At 32.7% G+C, this 18,231-nt stretch overlaps 1 protein-coding gene and 1 pseudogene across 4 annotated transcripts in view; one reads left to right on the top strand and one right to left on the bottom strand.

Annotated features, from left to right (window-relative positions):
- Nucleotides 1–7,873: 7,873 nt before the first annotated feature.
- LOC111395390 lies at nucleotides 7,874–14,510 on the top strand (annotated as a pseudogene).
- A 272-nt stretch (nucleotides 14,511–14,782) lies between these two features.
- LOC111395389 (diacylglycerol kinase 5) overlaps nucleotides 14,783–18,231 on the bottom strand; it is a 14,370-nt gene continuing 10,921 nt past the window's right edge. For all 4 annotated transcript variants that reach the window (XM_023021363.1, XM_023021362.1, XM_023021365.1 and 1 more), the window contains exons 8-13: nucleotides 17,396–17,478; nucleotides 16,661–16,728; nucleotides 16,345–16,419; nucleotides 15,701–15,788; nucleotides 15,474–15,590; nucleotides 14,783–15,360 (exon numbers count right to left, since the gene is read on the bottom strand). In XM_023021363.1, coding sequence (XP_022877131.1) covers nucleotides 15,037–15,360; nucleotides 15,474–15,590; nucleotides 15,701–15,788; nucleotides 16,345–16,419; nucleotides 16,661–16,728; nucleotides 17,396–17,478 — 755 coding nt within the window. In that variant the 3' untranslated portion in view covers nucleotides 14,783–15,036. The remainder of the gene's footprint in view (nucleotides 15,361–15,473; nucleotides 15,591–15,700; nucleotides 15,789–16,344; nucleotides 16,420–16,660; nucleotides 16,729–17,395; nucleotides 17,479–18,231) is intronic.

Genomic DNA, 18,231 nt, shown 5'->3' with positions numbered 1-18,231 from the left:
TTGTACAAAGATTTTATCAATGAAAGTTTTAAAGTATTTCTTATCACATTTAGTTTGAACGAATTTCAAATTGTATATATCACCATATATTAATTCTAAAGGTTTTGTGTTCCTCTGAATCGAGTGAAAAGGTGAATTGGCCAACTTTGCTTCCATACGTACTTCACATTTATGATTAGGATCAATCTTAAGCTTTGAAAATAAACTTTGATTCATAAGTTTGCGCAAAGATACGTAGTTAACATGTTCTAATCGACTATGCCATGAACAAGACAACTCAAACATAAACTGAATTAGAATCTTTATTCATAATGCTTTTTGGTACAATTGTTAGGACGTTCATTTTGAACATTCCTAAACAAAGATAATCCCTACCAATATACATATCATTTGGTAAGTACAAACTTGTTTAATACAAATACAAGTTTAAAGTCGTTCTTGTAAGTACTGAAACCAAGTTATAGCGAATGCCTAGTATATGGAGGATATTATTGAGAACTAGTTCTTTCTCATAAGTCATTTTTAATGTGATCTTTCCAAATCCTTCAACCTTCGAACTTGTAGAATTCCCCATGATCAATTGTTCTCCTTTCAATTCATAATAGTTTGAGAACATGCTATTATCTACAAAAATATGGCAGGTACCACCATCGTCAACCCACCAATCCCTTGAATTACCAACCATGTTGCATTAAGAAACAATTGTAAATATACTCATCACTTGAATTCCTTTAGAAAAAGGTGTCTCTTTTTACCACATTTGCTTTTGCAATATTCTCTGACTTTTGACACTCATTTGAGTGATGTCAGTTTTTTCAATAATTGTAACAGTTGCTTTTAAATTTTTTAGCATTCTCGAAGTTGTCTTTTCTTGGTGCAACATCGGAGATCTTACTTTTCTTGTTGACAACCTTCAAACCAGTTTCAACAAAGTTTGTTCCAAGTTGAATAATAGACTTCTTTCAATGTTTCTATTGTTTTCCTCAATCCTTAGACGGACTATAATTCCTCCAAGTTCATTTCTTTGCATTTGCACTTAGGATAGTTCTTGAAATCTCTTCATATAGGAGGGAGTTTCTTAATGATTACTACAACTTGAAAAGATTCACTTAATTCCATATTTCTGCATGTGTCATGAAGTAGAATTTGAAACTCTTACACTTGACATATCACGGTTTTGGAGTCTACCCTTTTGTAGTCCAAAAACTTGCTCACAATAAACTATTTTGTTCCGGCATCTTCGTTCTTATATTTCTTCTCCAATGAATCTCATAGATCCTTGGTCGAAACCTTCGAACTATACACTCCATAAAGCGTATTGTCTAATCCATTTATGATGTAGTTTTTGCAAATGAAATCCAAGTGTTTCCATGCATTCAATGCAATTCACGATTAGTTTCTTCTTTTTGTATAGTAGGAGTGGTCTCTTTTAAGAACTTTACCAAATTCAAAGTAGTAAGATATACCAACATCTTTTGCTGTAATCTTTTGAAATCCACACCTCCAAACTTTTCTGATTTTTTTTCCATGTGGGATATGAGTGTTTGATATTAGTATAGCCAGAGACGGAACCACATGGTTCGAACCATTTGTTGCTTGCCTTGAAGTATCTCAACAGTGTTCATTTTTGTTAATAAACAAAAGTTCGATTCGAAAGATGAAGAAAAGGTTTGTTTTTCAACAAACAACCACAAAATTTTGTCTAAGATTGTTGGTGATATTTGCAGGAAAATGGTTGTTTATCAATATACCAAATAATTGCTAAGTTTAATTCGTAAGAGCGTAATTAAGCTTTATGAAGATTAGAAACAAAAAGAAAGAAGAAGAATGAAAAGGAAGTAAGAAAATAGATTGGAGGCAAGTCACTGAAACTTTTTCCTTAAGACAAAATCGTCCCACCATAGTGCTAACGGATTATGGTACTTGTCCCCTAAGATACAACAAATACAACTTGTGGTAGAAACACTTCAAATCACAAGCAACAGTGAAATCAAACAAAAAAATTTTCCAAGAAGAAAAATGGTTTTGGAATAATTTTTGGAGAGTTTTTGCAAGAGTTTTGATATAATGTTCCATGCAAATGATATGAGATACATAATGGACGTTCAAAGGGTCCTATTTATAGAATATGAGAGGTTGTGAGTAAAGTGGCACGTCCTACACTTTGCAACCTTATGAAGGGAAGCATTTTCCTTACTATCGCTAGCCTCTTGCTCGAGCGTCAGTGTCATTTTTTCAACAAAAACTTTTTCACCTGCTCGTTCCAGTTTTTCCTCTTTTCTTTCCAATTTTAGACACAATTTTTCTTTCATCCGAAATTGGTTTTGAGATTCTAAATATACCATGACGATCTATTCGATGAGGAGAATAGATTAGCCTATTTATATTTATAATTTGACTATCGAATCAAATTCAAATATTTGGTCGAAGTTGACAAACACTCACTTTCCATATTTTATACTTAACCAAAATTTTCATCTTTAAACCAAATTCCAACAATAATGCAGAGCACAAGGCAAACATGTGAGGAACTTAGATTGGTAGGATAAGATCTAGGGCATAAACAAGTCAACCTAGCAAGGGAAACTCTCTCTTAGCTGATTATGCTTTTCTCTAGTAGAAAGATTGGAATGATAAAAGTAAAGAAAAACAAGGAAAATTTGACATGAAATGTATCGCGAGGAGAAATTAAACAACATAAGAAGTGAACACTTGAAGCACACTCCATTGTTGTACTCAGGGGCGAATCCAGAAGTTCAACCCAACACGGACATTCATCGACCGTTCAGCAGCAATAAAATATTAAGAGCTCGTTTGATACAATTTATTTATTTATTGCATTTTTTTGCAAAAAATACATTTTGGAATGGTGATTTGATGGAGAATGTATAGCTAAAAATAAATAGAAGTTTTGAATTTGCGTGTATTATTATTTTATTAAAAAATGTGAGGTTGAAAAGAACAGAAAAATATATTTTGAAAAAAAGAAAATCAAACAAGGTTTAAAGTTTAAATATAACAGTTATTTTGTTCAAATTGAATATATAATTTTCTTATAATAATAAATTGGACTCATTGAATGTTATTGTTGCCAAATTTTGTATAATTTAAAGGAAGAGCACGAGTTCGAATATTTGCAATTATACTTGCAAACCAGATAAAACCTAACAAATATTACTTTGTTAAGCACAATGACAGCAACAAACAAGTGGCGTAATAGTCAAGCTTCCAATACCTCTATCAAATAGGACCCGCCTATTGAATTTTTGTAAAAAATGTAGAACAAAAGCATTGTAAAATAAATTTTTGCTGACAAGAGGATTCGAACATTAAACATCCACCATAAACATACAAGCTCCAACCAACTGAGCTAGAAGCCACGATTGAGAATAAAACGAAATACCAGTAATATAAGCTTAAAATTTAATATGTTCCCAACAAAAAAAACTCCTCCCGGTGGATCCAGTATGGGCGGCTGCTGGGGCTCGCCAAGTGCTGGATCCGCCACTGGTTGTACTAAAAAATGAAAGAAGCCGAAGATAAATATACATCCAAGGCTCCTGAAAGCTATGGAAAAATTTTATAATTGTACCAACAGATTCAACATTGCCCTTAAATACCATTCACATGCCTATTAGACAAGATATTGTGTGCTATTGGATTATTGATAGTTTATATTGATGGTATGCCAATCATAACTACTGTATTTGAAGTTGTGGTAATGATACAATAGTATGACAAGCTCAACACAAATTATAAATGTATGTGCTGAGACTCGTGCTTAAGATTTATTTTATATTTTTTGTGACTTTCAATATGATTTTTTTGGGTCAAATATTAGAGGGCAATTCAAAGCTATACATTAGATTTTTGAATTATGCACAAAAATGATTTATGTTCTCAATATATATATATATAATTTCTTTACGAATGTCATATAAATATTTTTCTCTGTTAAATCATATTGTTGTTTAGTTCACAATTAGGTGAAGTGCTTGTATATAGAAATAATAACTTCAAGGGAGAGACGCCAATGCACCAGGAATATTTAGACGTGAAGAGAAATTTTCTTGGCGTCAAAGTCTCATATCTTCCTCAATATTCAGAACCTGATACATAAATACAATAGGTTAACAAGTAGCTGCATCTTATGTATTACTGTCATCCTCCAACACGTCTTTAATAGATAGGTGGATTATTTATTTATTTATTTCTTAAATCTATTCTTTGGACTCAACATTGAACTTTTATATACAATAATTAATATTCAAAGAACGGTTTTGCTTGGTGTACATCATGATTGATAGTATTTTTGATATTGTGTGATGTGACACAGCTTTGTCATTAATCTTATCGACACTTAAAAAAATCAATTCTTCGATTTGTACATTTCACACAATATCAATCATGATGCACAAAAAATGTATGAGTAGAATAATTCTTCAAAGAAAGCCTAACTTACATGGATCGGGTGTTTTCATAAAATGTCAATGCACGATAACAAAAAAATTTAAGTGGATTTTTTGTATCAAGTTGTATTAGTTTACTAATTGAGATATATTGTGGAAAATTCGTGCTTCCAGATTTATTTATTTTTTTTCGATTTTGGTAGGAGTTACAAGATAATTTGATTTTGCTTTGCACCTTAAAGTAACGTTTGGGGTTCCGGGTAGATATTTGGATGATAATTTGTATTCTCAGCATAATTTATTTTTATTTTTAAATATAGGTAGAATTGAACCGGAGCTCAAATTCGAACCTACGTTTCAAAGTTATGGTTCGGTGCCAATAATTATGTGTATCTAAATTATTTCATTTAAGAAGTATTCGAAGTGTAACGAATGATTCCAAATATTAAAATACCAATACTGATACTCCGGACAATGATACCTAATAGATTAATCTTGCACATCTAGATATAGAAAATATTTCAACATAGGATTTAAGTGAAACAATTATTTTTTCCCATTTAGTTAGTGGAGGGTGGGGGGGGGGGGGGGGGGGGGGGGGGGGGGAGGTAAGAGCCATGCTTGGTATATAATGTTCATCGACAACATGTCATGTGACATAATGTTATTACAATTTGAAAAACTATCAATTTTCCCAACCAAAATTTTTTTGACACATTAATATTGTCAATCAATATAGTCATTCAACATTGTACAAATAGCATAATTGTTGGGGGTAAATTGTCCGACGATTTGTTCAACAAAAATCTTGAATGTTCAAAAGAATTGTAGAATTATGATATCACTACGCCGCAAAAACCCATTTTATGATGACTATTTATTTGATAAATTGTTGAACATATGGCGCAAAATTTGTCCGAAGGAACCGCTTAATGTTTGAAGCCCAAATTTATTTCAAGGTTCCAAAAAAACTTAAGTGAGGTATATTCAATTGAAACTTTGATTTTTTCATAGAAAATATAGATAAATAATAAGAGAGAGAAAACATAAAAAAGTGGAAAAAGATAAATTTTAATCATACATGTCCATAAAATATTAAAAGAAAGAAAGATTGAAAAAAAATTGTGAAAGTCTTCCAAAATCTCGTGATTCATGATAGACATATTTTAAGATTTTATATAAGTACTTTTTGCTTAAAAGTTAGTACTCCAAAATTTTTTATAAAAGTATCTAAAAATTATTAAAATTTGAATACCCCTAAACTTATAGAGACTTTTAAAATCTTAATTGAATACACCGTGATTTTTAAAGACTTCTTAAAAGTTTATAAAAGTTTCAATTGAATATACCTTGACTTTTAGAAAGTCTAAAAAAGTATCAATTGCATACCCCTAAATTTTTTAAATCCCAAAAAGTTAAATTCTCGTAACTTTTTTTCATTTTTCATTCAATTTTTTTTAAATATCTATTTTTTTATTGAATTATAAAATTTTATATGAAAAGTTTATAATTAAATTATTTATTTTTGAAAGTATACTATACTAATAATATTGAATCATATATATGTATAATAATAATTATTATTATTTATTTAATTAATGTCTTAAATTTTTATTTTTTTCAAATATTTTTATTATATGGGAAGAAGAATAGAAAGAATGGTGAATTGTGGGAACTAACACATTGTATGTGAGAATTTCACACAATTATACTAGATCCACGTGAATTATATTTCAAATGAAAAGCCTTCAAAAGTCTTTAAAATTATACAAAAGTCTATAAAAATTTTAAAATGAAAATCCATAGAAGTCTACGAAAAATTTCCATTAATTTCATACAAATCTATAAAAAATCTACGAAATTTACAAAAGTCATCACTTAAAAAAAGTTCATCAAAGTCTTTAAAAGTCTCATTTGAATATACCCTTCTAAGAGTATATAGAATTTGTGAAATTTGGGATACGTATTGATATTTAGTTAACAAAATAATATGAGATTAATTTAGAAAATGATCAAATTTTATTATTCGATGGAAATAATTAATGATATATTTGATAGGAATTAACCTGTCAATTGAACCATCAGGCCATCAGTTGAATCACTGAGTCTTTGACCCATTGTATTGTCTGGATCAATGTTCGAATCGGGTTTGACAACCATGTTATAGAGGTTGGGCCAAACCAAAGAACAAATCTCAACTTCATGGACTTACCTTTACTCACATTTTATACTTCCTAAGTCTAAAATATAGAGGGTGTTTGAGCCATATTTTTAAGAAATAATGTATTTTAAAATAGTAGATTGATGGAAAATATGCTGCTGAAAAATAAGGAAATTTTTTATATTTACGTGTAATATTATTTTAATAAATAATGTATGGTTGAAAAATTGAATAATGTGAAGTCAGCAACCTACTTAAAATCTAAATGTCCGTTTGATTGTAAAAAATGGAATTGAATTGAATTAAAAACGAATTCCAGGAACTTGAATTGCCTAAAAATTATTTTCCTGAGAATTGTAAATTATTATATTTGATTGATATAATTTTCCACGTGGAAAATTTTGAAATAAAATTGTTTCTTGCTTTTTGTTTGGTTTTGTTTTACATGAAAATTATCAATTAAAGTGATATATTTTACTGGTATTGGGGATGAAATTTGTTTCCATTGCCAAAAAAAAATTCAAAAAATTGAAGAAAATCATCTATATTTTGGTGTTTGTTTGACTTTGTTTCACATGAAAATTGTCAATTAAAGGGAAATTTTTTTTACAATAATTCTTATAATTTGTTTTCATTGAAAAAAAAAATTGCTATAGCATTTTTATCAAAAAGCTAGAAAATATCTAAGTGGCATCCAAACCAAGAAAGGAATTCCATGGAAAATTTTGTGGTATCAAACATCAAAAAGGTGGAAAATGTTCAAATATTTTCCAAGTTCCATGGAATTCATTTCCTATCAAGCAAAGTCTAAGTGTCAAACGCTCATTAATTTCTCTCTCAAAAATTTCATATGATAAAAAAAAAAAATTCATCTGGATAATCTCATCTTTCCCTTCTGAAGGAGTTAATTGTTCTAATGGTCACTGAAAAACTTAAGTTCATATCTTTGATTGGTCACTGAATTTTAAAATATTGAGTTTTGACAACTGAATTTAGATCCATGTCTTCGATTGCTCACTGAAATTTAAAATATCAAATTTTGACCATTGAATTTTAAAAAATATTGTACATTACTCATTAAATTTTAAAAAATATTGTACATTACTCACTGAATTTTAAAAAATATTGTATATTATTTATTGTAAAACTCGATATTTTTTAAAGTTCAACAATTATGCTAATAAGTAACGTGCAGTATTTTTTCAAGTTCAGTAGTCAAAACTCATTATTATAAATTTCAACTAATAATCAAAAGACATAACCGCGTAATGTATAATATTTTTTCAAAGTTCGATTGTCAAAATTTCGATTTAAGTTCAACAGTTAATTCCTTCGAAGATATGGAACTCTGAACTCAAATTTTTTTAATTCCTAAAAATGGCGGCAGTAACTTCTCTTTCTTTCAGTTCGATAAGTCAATCCAAGTTTTCAATTCCTTCACCGCGTAATTTGGCTTCCAATTTCGATGCTTTCAAGTTTCGAAGCACGATTTCATCTCTCGATTCGTTTAATCTCCGAGTTTCGACGAGTTCTCGTGTTGTAATTCATTGCATCTCAACTTCCACAGGCAAGTTTTAGGTCATTGCGGAATTATCGTAGATTTTGTGTGGGGGGGGGGGGGGGGGGAATGTGATCTTTTCGATTTAACTACGGCTTTAATTTTTGGAGGAAGGTAGAAATTCTAGTGAGCTCAATACAATATTAACCTTATCATTTGCTTAATTCTATTGTTAATTGAACTGTTTTCTTCTTTGAGTTTTCACTTATTGAATCGATACTGGTTAGTAGTCTTTTAAGCCTAAATTTTTGTGCCTTTGCATTATCAATTTAGTGGTTCAATTTAGTAGTTTCTGTTAGTGAAATGACGATTTCAGATTGTGGCAATTGAAACCAATCTTTTGATTGGCTACAACAATTAGGTGTAATTTATGCTCGTCTACTCATTCCCTGCACTAATAAGATAGATACGGTGCAATGGGATTGTTTATTGAAGGATGACATTTCTAGATTTTTATAATTAAACTGATTTGATCCAGACCCCATAATTCAGTTTTCCCCTTGAAAATATGTGTTTTTACTTCATTTACTGATTCTATTCTGGATAATAAACTCCCGTTATTTCCTTCGGATGCTCATTGGTTTCAGATGTACCTACTGTGTGTGAGACGAAGCTAAATTTCCTGAAGGCATATAAGAAGCTGGTTCCAAGTATATACAACACTGTATTGCAAGAGCTGATAGTACAACAACATTTGATGCGGTACAAGAGTACATATCGATATGATCCTGTGTTTGCACTTGGTTTTGTTACTGTGTACGACCAGCTCATGGAGGGCTACCCAAGTGATGAGGATCGAGACACTATTCTGAAAGCTTATATTATGGCTCTAAATGAGGACCCTGATCAATATAGGTATGTCTTAAACATCCCTTAAACCTTAATTCGTTTTCACCTTCATTCGTTTTCGCAACTGGTGATGGCCATGAGAATCAAATCGAGTGAATGCTTATTTGGACTAGTTTCATTTTAGTTGTCTTGTACTGTAAATACGAAAATGAAACTAGTTGTCTTGTAGTGTATATACGAAAAATTTATATAGCTGATGTGATACTACTTATTCACCAAGTCTGATAAATAGAACATTTCAGAAAGCCAGTGCACCTTATAAATGTTGGTTATTTTCCACGAATCATACTGCTAATGCTGGAAAACATAGATGTTTATATAGCATTTGTGTGATTCATTGTTGTATTGGGCGTGGCCTTCTTCTTGATCTTGAATGGTTAAAATTAAGCTCTCATGGATTAAATTTTATGTCCAATTTTATGCACTGCAGGGCTGATGCACGAAAGTTAGAAAAATGGGCCCGTTCTCAGAGTGCTAGTACTTTAGTCGATTTTGCATCAAGGGAAGGAGAAGTTGAAGCTGCCTAAAAGGACATTACAGAAAGAGCAGGGAACAAAGGAAGTTTCAGCTACAGTCGATTCTTTGCTGTTGGTCTCTTCCAGCTGCTAGAGTTAGCAAATGCAACAGAACCCAGTATCTTATAAAAGGTAAAAAAATAAAAAATAAAAATAAAATAAAAAATTCTCCTTTCATGTTACGAGACTTTTCTTATTCTGAAGCCTCATGTAAGAGTGCAAATTTTGCTATTTTAGTTTATATACTCCATTGTGAGCATCTGTACAAGGGATATTATAACTTACATCAGTATGGATACAATGTCGATAGAATGGCTAGGCAGTTTTAGTTTCTTTTGAGGCCTGGAGTGCAGGTTTATTTGTCCATGCTGCAGCTTGTAGCATTTCATAAAGTTTGTTATATAGGAACTTGGGTGCATGAGTAAGTCAGCTTGAAGCTACGGTAAAAAGTATTCAAAAGTCAAGAATTAAGATGACACGAACCTCACTGGGCTACTATCAGTGGGCTCCACCATTCAGTTCCAGAATAAGAAATGAAGAAAAGACGTGGTGAAAAGGGATATTGAATATTGAGTGGTAATACATGATGAATAGGTATCAGAAATATTCAAGGTTGGATTACTATCTCCAAAACCAAAAAAAAGAAAAAGAAAAGGGAAGAAATATCTGCTGCCACCATCTTCTTTTATTTTGGAACCAAATATGGTTTCTTTTTTATGTTCATGTCATGTTGACCCTATTTTGTAAATATTCCTTTTACATGACTTATCATCCCCCAAAACATGTCCTAAAATGATCAGATGTGTCCCTGCAACATGGAATCTTTTGAAATGTAAAATAAAGTAAAATGGTGACATGTATTGAATCTTGTCAGGACCATGTAGGTCTTGGATACGTGTTCTGAAACCAATACTTGGGCCTTGGGAGAGTGCCTTCGCTTCAGGGCATGACAACATTTTTATTGCTTCAGCCAGGCTTTCCTTATCATGGAAAACTATAGATATGAAATAGGAATCATAAGGAGATTATCAAAAAGGAACACCAAAAATTAGTTTTTTTGTTTTCTGCTTGCTGTCTGCTGAAAGTACTATGGATATTAGAATGCATTAGTAATACCTGTATGGTATCTGGCCATCTAAACAAATATTATGAGTTAATGAATTGAATGCCCAAAGCTGGTTATTTTTTAAACTGCCAAAATTCATTTGAGTGAGGGAACTCTAGAAAGAATATTTTTTAAACCTTGAAAAGAAAGCTATTGTTGAAAGCAGGTGTTTACAAATTATGTAGGTTAGCATGGTTTAGGTTCCAGGATGACAAATTTTTCATTGGTCTAAATGGCAAAAATTATGAGTCTTAGATGTATAGGATTAGATCCACAATCTACTTTAAAATGTGATTAGATATTCTGCTACTATAGACATCCTGAAAGCCCGTAGCAGTTGCTGAATCTAGTGATACCTTAATTCAACAGTGTCTTATCCCACACTTAGTAAGGACAGGCTTCATAGATCCTCTTTTCATACTCTGCAGTATTGGCATTTCCAAAGTTACTTCTCTATGCCTTCTTCACCCTTTGGTTTCTCTTTGAGCCAAGTCATTCTTGACTGCAACTGTCATTTCATTGAGAAGCAAGTCTACGTTTTCTGAATGGGTGTGTTGACTGAATGGAGGAAGAAATTGTTTTTGGATTGCTAACTATATCTGTATTCGATACTTGGTAAGGAATTAAAACCCTCTTTGAGATCCTATGAAATGTGTTGTTAAAAAGTGGGTAAAAGTTGTGGGTAAAAAAGAATTTTGACTAACTTAAAATCTGAAAAAGCTTACCAGACAAGAGCTAAATATATTGTCTTATGTGATGGTGTATTTTCTTTGAAAAAGAAGATATGGATTTGAAATCGATAGGATCGCACAGAGGGGCTGAGGTACCCACTGGAGAAATTTTGTGAGGATGTTTCTTCTTAGACCTGTTCACTCTTTTTATTTCTTCCCTGGTATTCTATGTAGTGTTACAAATAGGTTTAATAGATGAAGGGCAAGTCATCTGTTGTTGAATCAGAATGTTTGATCATTGTCAAACTTCCAACAGTACTCATAATGAGGACCCTCAAATTCTGTGGGCATTGGTATAGTTCAATGGTAAAGCTGGGTGTACGACTTGTTTACAAAAATTTTTGTGTATTGATTAGAAAATTATTTGAAATTGATATTTTAATAATTCCGTGAAGAATTTGTAGCCAAAGGATCATATGATCTTTAACAGTACCTTTCAAATATTAAGGCTTGTCTACTTGATTGCTGCCAATAGTTTTTTTAGGATAAAACTGCTTCGTCTTGTATGTACTTGTTAGTAAATAGGCACCTGTTAAAAATGTTCTGAATGGAGGTAAAACTAACAAATTCAGTAATGACCTGGTTTTGGTGCAGTGTTTTAAAGCCCCCACAAGCTCACCTGAAGTTTCGAAGGCCCTGCTTTATCTCCTTCTCTGGAGATAATGGCTACATATTTATGATCATTATCCAAAAGTTTGCACGAGTCAACATAGACATATAATGTATATGTCTGTATGGAGTGCATGTTCTTTGTGCATCACAATTGCAAGGATGACAGTATTGCAGCTGTAAAACTAAGAAGTTGCAGAAGATGTAATATATACCCACAATACAAAACATAGTGCAGATGGACATAACGAATTTGTAAAGTAACGCCTCATGGTTACTCTCTGAAGAAGGATGTTCTACCCTTCAGAAGTCTAAGAAATGGAACTTCCTTAGGAGCCTAAAAAAAGCCCACGATCAGTTTTACTCGAGTGACTTTTTGCCTTCAGCTGCATAGGAATATATACCAAAGCTTGGTTAAAATCCCAGTTTCCAAATCTTCTTTTCTTGTGGTTTCCTCCTTCAATAACCAAATTTCAGAAATGAGGGAATGGCCAGATGTTAAAGCTGATAATATTTAAAGCTCAACTCAAGTCGACCGAAAACTTTCACCAAGATATACTATCTCTTAAACAGTAAAAAGAAGCTGTGTCTTCAACCTCTGCCCTTTTCTTTTCTCCTTTCCTTCAGTATTTAGAGATAATTTGAAGTATTAGGCTATATCTTCCATCTCCTAATCATCCAGTTTTCCAACTCCAATGTTAAAAACAGGTTACCTACCATGCCAATATCATTATTTCCTCAACCAATTTTGTGACTTGAAAATTCACAGTGAAGCTTAGATAGTACTTGTTAACTTAAATTACTTAGAAATTTGGGCATTGTCTCCATTAGTAATCAAATTTAATGTGTACTTCCATGTACAAGTTCCTTGTCATTTAGAAGTTTTTGCCACTGTTTACATAAAAAAAAAAAAAAAAAAAAAAAAAAAAAAAAAGATAACATAAAAATCAAAGCATGACATGCCACTTCTGTATGATATCTACTTCACTTGCAAATGCAGAAATTAACAAGCACGAAATAACCCTTATTCTAAATACTTTTGGGGTCTACTACTTAAATCGTTTGTCGTAACTCCATTCTCCTGAAGGAATAAGAAAATATCCCTTCTGTCTATGATACATAAATGGGTGAATTAATGGATAGAACAGTCAGGATCAAGTTTCAGTAAATTATCGGATTTACTATCTTTTTGTCTAGTCCCATAAAAGGTTAAAATGATTGAATAGAAGAAAGAGAAGACATCTCTCTGTTTCTCTTCTTTTTATCCCATCGATGAATTCCTATCCAATGCCTCACTAGCTGGATAGGCTCAAGAAAGCTACCTGAAAAAATAATAAATAATAAAAAATAAATTTCAAGGTGCAGAGATGTCTATAAAAGCCCCATTGTTAAAGGTGTTTCTCTATTGGAAAGATAAGAAAAATGGTCCTTTGATTAGCATTCTAATTACAATAATTGTATACGATGAATATCAACTGTAAAAGTATATTAGAGCGATGTCTCTCTCTCTCTCTCTCTCTCTCTCTCTCTCTCTCTCTCTCTGTGTTTCCCAAGTATCATTACACTGTCTTTCATGCATTATGAGTAAACATGTCTCTTTATTCCTTTTCCAGACATCATCGTGTCTTTAACTAATGAAGCTGTGAAAATTTGAGTTCAGGTTTAAGACGTTCTGCTTTACAGAGCATTGTATGCATGCGTGTGTTTTTGTTTTTTGAGGACGCTTCATAATAATCTTTATGGAGAAGAGATACATATAATTATTAACTTATTTCTATCATGGCTTGATAGCTTTGTGCAGCACTGAATGTAAATAAGAAAAGTGTTGATATCTTGATGTCTATCGCAATCTACACTCTAAGCTGGTTCAAGGAAATGAACTGCTGAAGGAATATGTTGACAGGTGAGAATTTCCTCCCCAAAACTCGAAGCTGTTTTATAGTAAGGTGGTCAACACTATTAAGCAAGAAAAAGTAGATAAAGTCTTGGATATATTATTATCCAGTACAATGCTGCTTACCATAACTATACCAAATGAATTATGCTCCCACATTCCATAATGTTTTCCAAGTGACCTTATGATAAGGGGAATGATACCAACTGTTTGTTGTGCTATTATTGCATTCTTCTCCCCAAGAGAGACAATGTTTAATTACTTAATTTACAACTAAAATCATAGTATTCTATTCTTTTGCTTTTGCCAACCGTGCTTCTCTGCATTACGAGCTTCATTTTGCCTTGTCCCTTCCAGGCTCATATGACCTCTTCTAGTTGAAATCTTCCACAGATTAGTTTAATGACTTTTGCTGTTAACATTTTTGGCCTTCAGGGAGAAAAAGAAAGGAGAAGAAAGGACAGAGTCTCAAAAGGCTAATGAAGCTGTAACAAAATGCTTGCGGGAATGCCAATATATGAAGACTGAAGTAACCTTCATTGTTTTAAGTTACCTTTGTTTAAATCTCTCTGAGTATATCTCAAAATTAATTTGATCTTTTGTATGATAATGGTTCAGACAGGTTATCATAATAGAGGCTGTATTAAATGACAAATAATAATTGCAATGATGTACAATTTTCATTTAACTATTAATTTATATAGAATTCTTTGTTATTTTTGTTAAGAATGTAATTTTTGGTCTAAGAGCAATTTTTGGTCTCAGGAGGCACTGGGTTCAAGTTGTAACGCTATTGATCAACAATGTTAATGATCACTTGTCTAAGTGGTAGTGGATCCCCCAAGATGGATGATCATCACCACTGATGATGAATAGCATTATTCGAGTAGAAACATCATCTTTATACTTTGGGTTCCATGAGAATGTCACCCCATGAGTTTTCGCCCAAAATAAGCAACAATAGGAACCTTTCAAATGTTCTACATACAACTTACAATTGTCTATTCCAGATAGCCACAAGATAATTCAAACACTACAATTCATCAAGCCCTTAATGTTGCCTAACACAAATGTTCATAATCAACAGACGAATTAACCCTGTGGTTTCGGTGAAACAAGCTACGAAATAGGATATAGAATATCAACTGCTAGGTGTTGAAGTTCAGTTATTTTTAGTAACTTCAATAAGAAATACATGCAATAATTCAACTGAAACGAGAAATGTCAACCTCGTCGGGAATCTTGAATGTATCTGCTGCCCCGAATTTTCTCCATTCTTCCCCTACAGATTCGTCTTCATTGTCGCTATCCCTTTCATCTGCGTCCTGAATGTTGTGGGATGTGGGGTCGTGAACACTTTTGGATCTGCAGTCGTGGGTAGCAAGCATCTTCACTTGGCGGAGATGAGAGATCTCTACAACAACCGTGTCATCATCCACAGGAAGCGGTTGTTTCCATGGTTCACCATCAACCCTCATGAAGGTGTGATCAACCGCACCCTTGTGAAACTCAAAACGTATTCTATGTGCCTGCGCAGATGAAAACCGAAAAAATAAAAAAAATAAAAATAAAAATCAACAATAACTCAGGTCACTGGTTTAACTGAATCTATGCTTCTCCCGACTCTCTATTTGACTCTAACCTGTGCAAGACGTGTCCCATGACCACTAGGAGCAAGCAAAACCAGTCCATGCCAAGCATTTTTAAAACCAACAATCTCTAGAAGGCCATCATCGACAAGAGGTGGCGTCAAGTCTCTCTACACATCAAGTTGAAGCATGAACTATATTAGAAAACAATGTTATATGGACAACTTTCTTTCCATTTAAGAGAATAGATAAGAAAAACGTGTCTTAAGAGAGCACGCACGTCACGTCTTTTATTTATATTCGGTGTTCCCCAAGGATTTAGTCCACCAGAGAAGCTAGGTAAATTAAGACATACAATGGACCTGATGCTGCATTGTTAGAACAAAACACACACTAAATTAGGAATAAAATCTACAATATACATAAAGTGGAAGAATAATTGGGTATGTAACTTAAGCGTTTGAAAAAATTATACCAAAAATTCGAAATATTTAAACTTTTTATCTGCAAGATCTCAACAGAAGATCTCTGCACATGTCTGAAGTCTAAAACTTTTGATACATGAGCAACGTCGGTGTTTGAATCCTTAATCTAACAAATGATGGTCTCTGAATTGGGGAAGAAAAAGAGTCATTCACCACTAAAAGATCAGTTAAACTTATTCTTGCCTATCGCTCTCCTTTTTCGACCCTTCAAAATTAAATCTATGAAACATCTCAGGCATACAATTACTTCAGAGGCTTCAAGTAATTTATAAGAAGATTGGACTAAATATGATATCAGAGAAATTAGATTGGGCTAGAAATGGCTCTTTAACAAGAGCATATAGTTGTATTCAGTTTCTCAATTCCTTCCATATTCCCATGAAATAACAAAAAGAAACTGCAAGAGGGGAGCATTATTCGGAAAAGACAAGTGATCTACCTGTGGGGAATAAGGAGATCTTGCCAATCACCACGTCTTTTCATGATCTTGACCTTGGCAAGTTGAGCTATATTCCTGCATTACGACTGCTATTTCAGGCAAAGAAAACAATGAACATACAGTGTAATGCTAGTGGTGTTGTGAGGTACATCCAATGCAAAATACTAAATAATGCACTATAATTGGCAGCAACAATGACCCCATAAGTTTCAGAACAGGTACGGCAAAACTGACAATTTTCAGAAAACGCCCTTCAATTATTTTATGGGCAAGAAGTAAAGTTTAACCCTTAAATTGGACAAACATGTACACTTACTTTGAAGAAGGGTGAGCAAGAGGAGCAAAGAACCATCCTTGCGTGCATCCAAGCTTCGCATATGTACTCTAAGAGGAAATAAAATGCATATTATTATTATTATTACTATTATTATTATTATTATTATTATAATATTTTCTTTTTATCTAGAAGAACCTGAGGAAAGTATGTGATATCACACAATCACCTCCATCGTTTGATAATAGCAATCCAACATGTGATCATTTTAGCAATTAAACTGACATAATCCGAATCTCAAGCTTCTCTTCTCCATAGTACATCATTCAAGAAGAAAAGTTTTTAGATGTCATCAATAATTTTTAACTAGAACTATTGTTATCTCAAGTTTTCGTAAAAGTTAATCCTGTGTATCGCTTTTTATTTTAATAAAATAAATGAAAGTAAAAGTTCAAAACATTATGATTAAAACATCATGTAGCATCGAGATAACAGAATAGCATCTAATGCCATCATATATTTTCTTACATACAAAATATCAACTCTCTCAAATAACCAATTAGCTGATTCAACATAAAGTCTATCAATGATGAATTGCCCATGTCTAATCAAACAAGTGTATCAGCTTGCAGTAACAGGATTTCTTATCTGATCAGTTCTTCATAATTTAATATAAATTTGTTTCTGTGTATCAATTATCAAACAAAGTCTTTATGGAAAGAATTTGATGGTTTGCAAGAATTGTAGCTCCAATAACAGGATAATTGACATGTTTACCTGATTAACCAGCTGGTTCTTGAATTTTTCTGGATGCAGCTTTCGCTCAGAATGGAACGCGTAAGACACTTGTGCATCCATCCCTACAACATAAAATGAGAAACAAAAAATAAGTTTACGGCATTTGACATCAATTGTATCCTAACTGCTGTAGAAAGTTCTCCATGATACCAGAAAATGACTAGTATATTGTAAGTAGTCAGATAGTAATATTTTTTTGTGCTTCTTCTTGTTGTTGTTTGTGGTGGTGCAGGCACCATCGCAAGAACTAATACTGAACATGAGTACAGATGTATGTCTCACATAAAACTGAAACTGCTGAGGAAATTGGATTTTGCAAACAAACTATGGATTTGTTCTTCAATGATCAAGCAGCTTTCCATGCTTCATCTGATCCAGCATTTCTGTGGAAGGATATAATATATGGTGGATTGCCATTTTGTTAAGGAAGAATTACTAGAGAAGGTGGTTCAAGCTTCATACATTAAGAGTTAATAACCTACAAAGTCTCTGGGTAGTTTGAGGGTCAAGTATACTAGTTAGCAGATGAAGGGGAATTGTTAAGTACACTAACTAGCCTTAAGATAAATATGATCGACTGTCCTTTTTCATGTGTCTTTGTTCCTCTCTTATTTCCCTTCCATGATTTTGTGCTATTTTGCATACTATTGAGCTTCGAATTTCCATGGTTTCAGTCCCTAAAATAGAATTCTACGAGGTAAGACAACCAAGTAATATGCTTTTCCCGTAAGTGTGCAGGACGTAAGATAATTACTGCTAAGAACTAAGAATAATGATTCTGCAGAGTGAAAATGTGGGGGGGGGGGGGGGGGGGA

The sequence above is a fragment of the Olea europaea genome, chromosome 6 (genome assembly GCF_002742605.1).
Source record: "Olea europaea var. sylvestris chromosome 6, O_europaea_v1, whole genome shotgun sequence".
Taxonomy (NCBI): Eukaryota; Viridiplantae; Streptophyta; class Magnoliopsida; order Lamiales; family Oleaceae; genus Olea; species Olea europaea.
The sequence above is the reverse complement of the archived record's forward strand: the minus strand, read 5'-3'. Positions and strand labels throughout refer to the sequence as shown.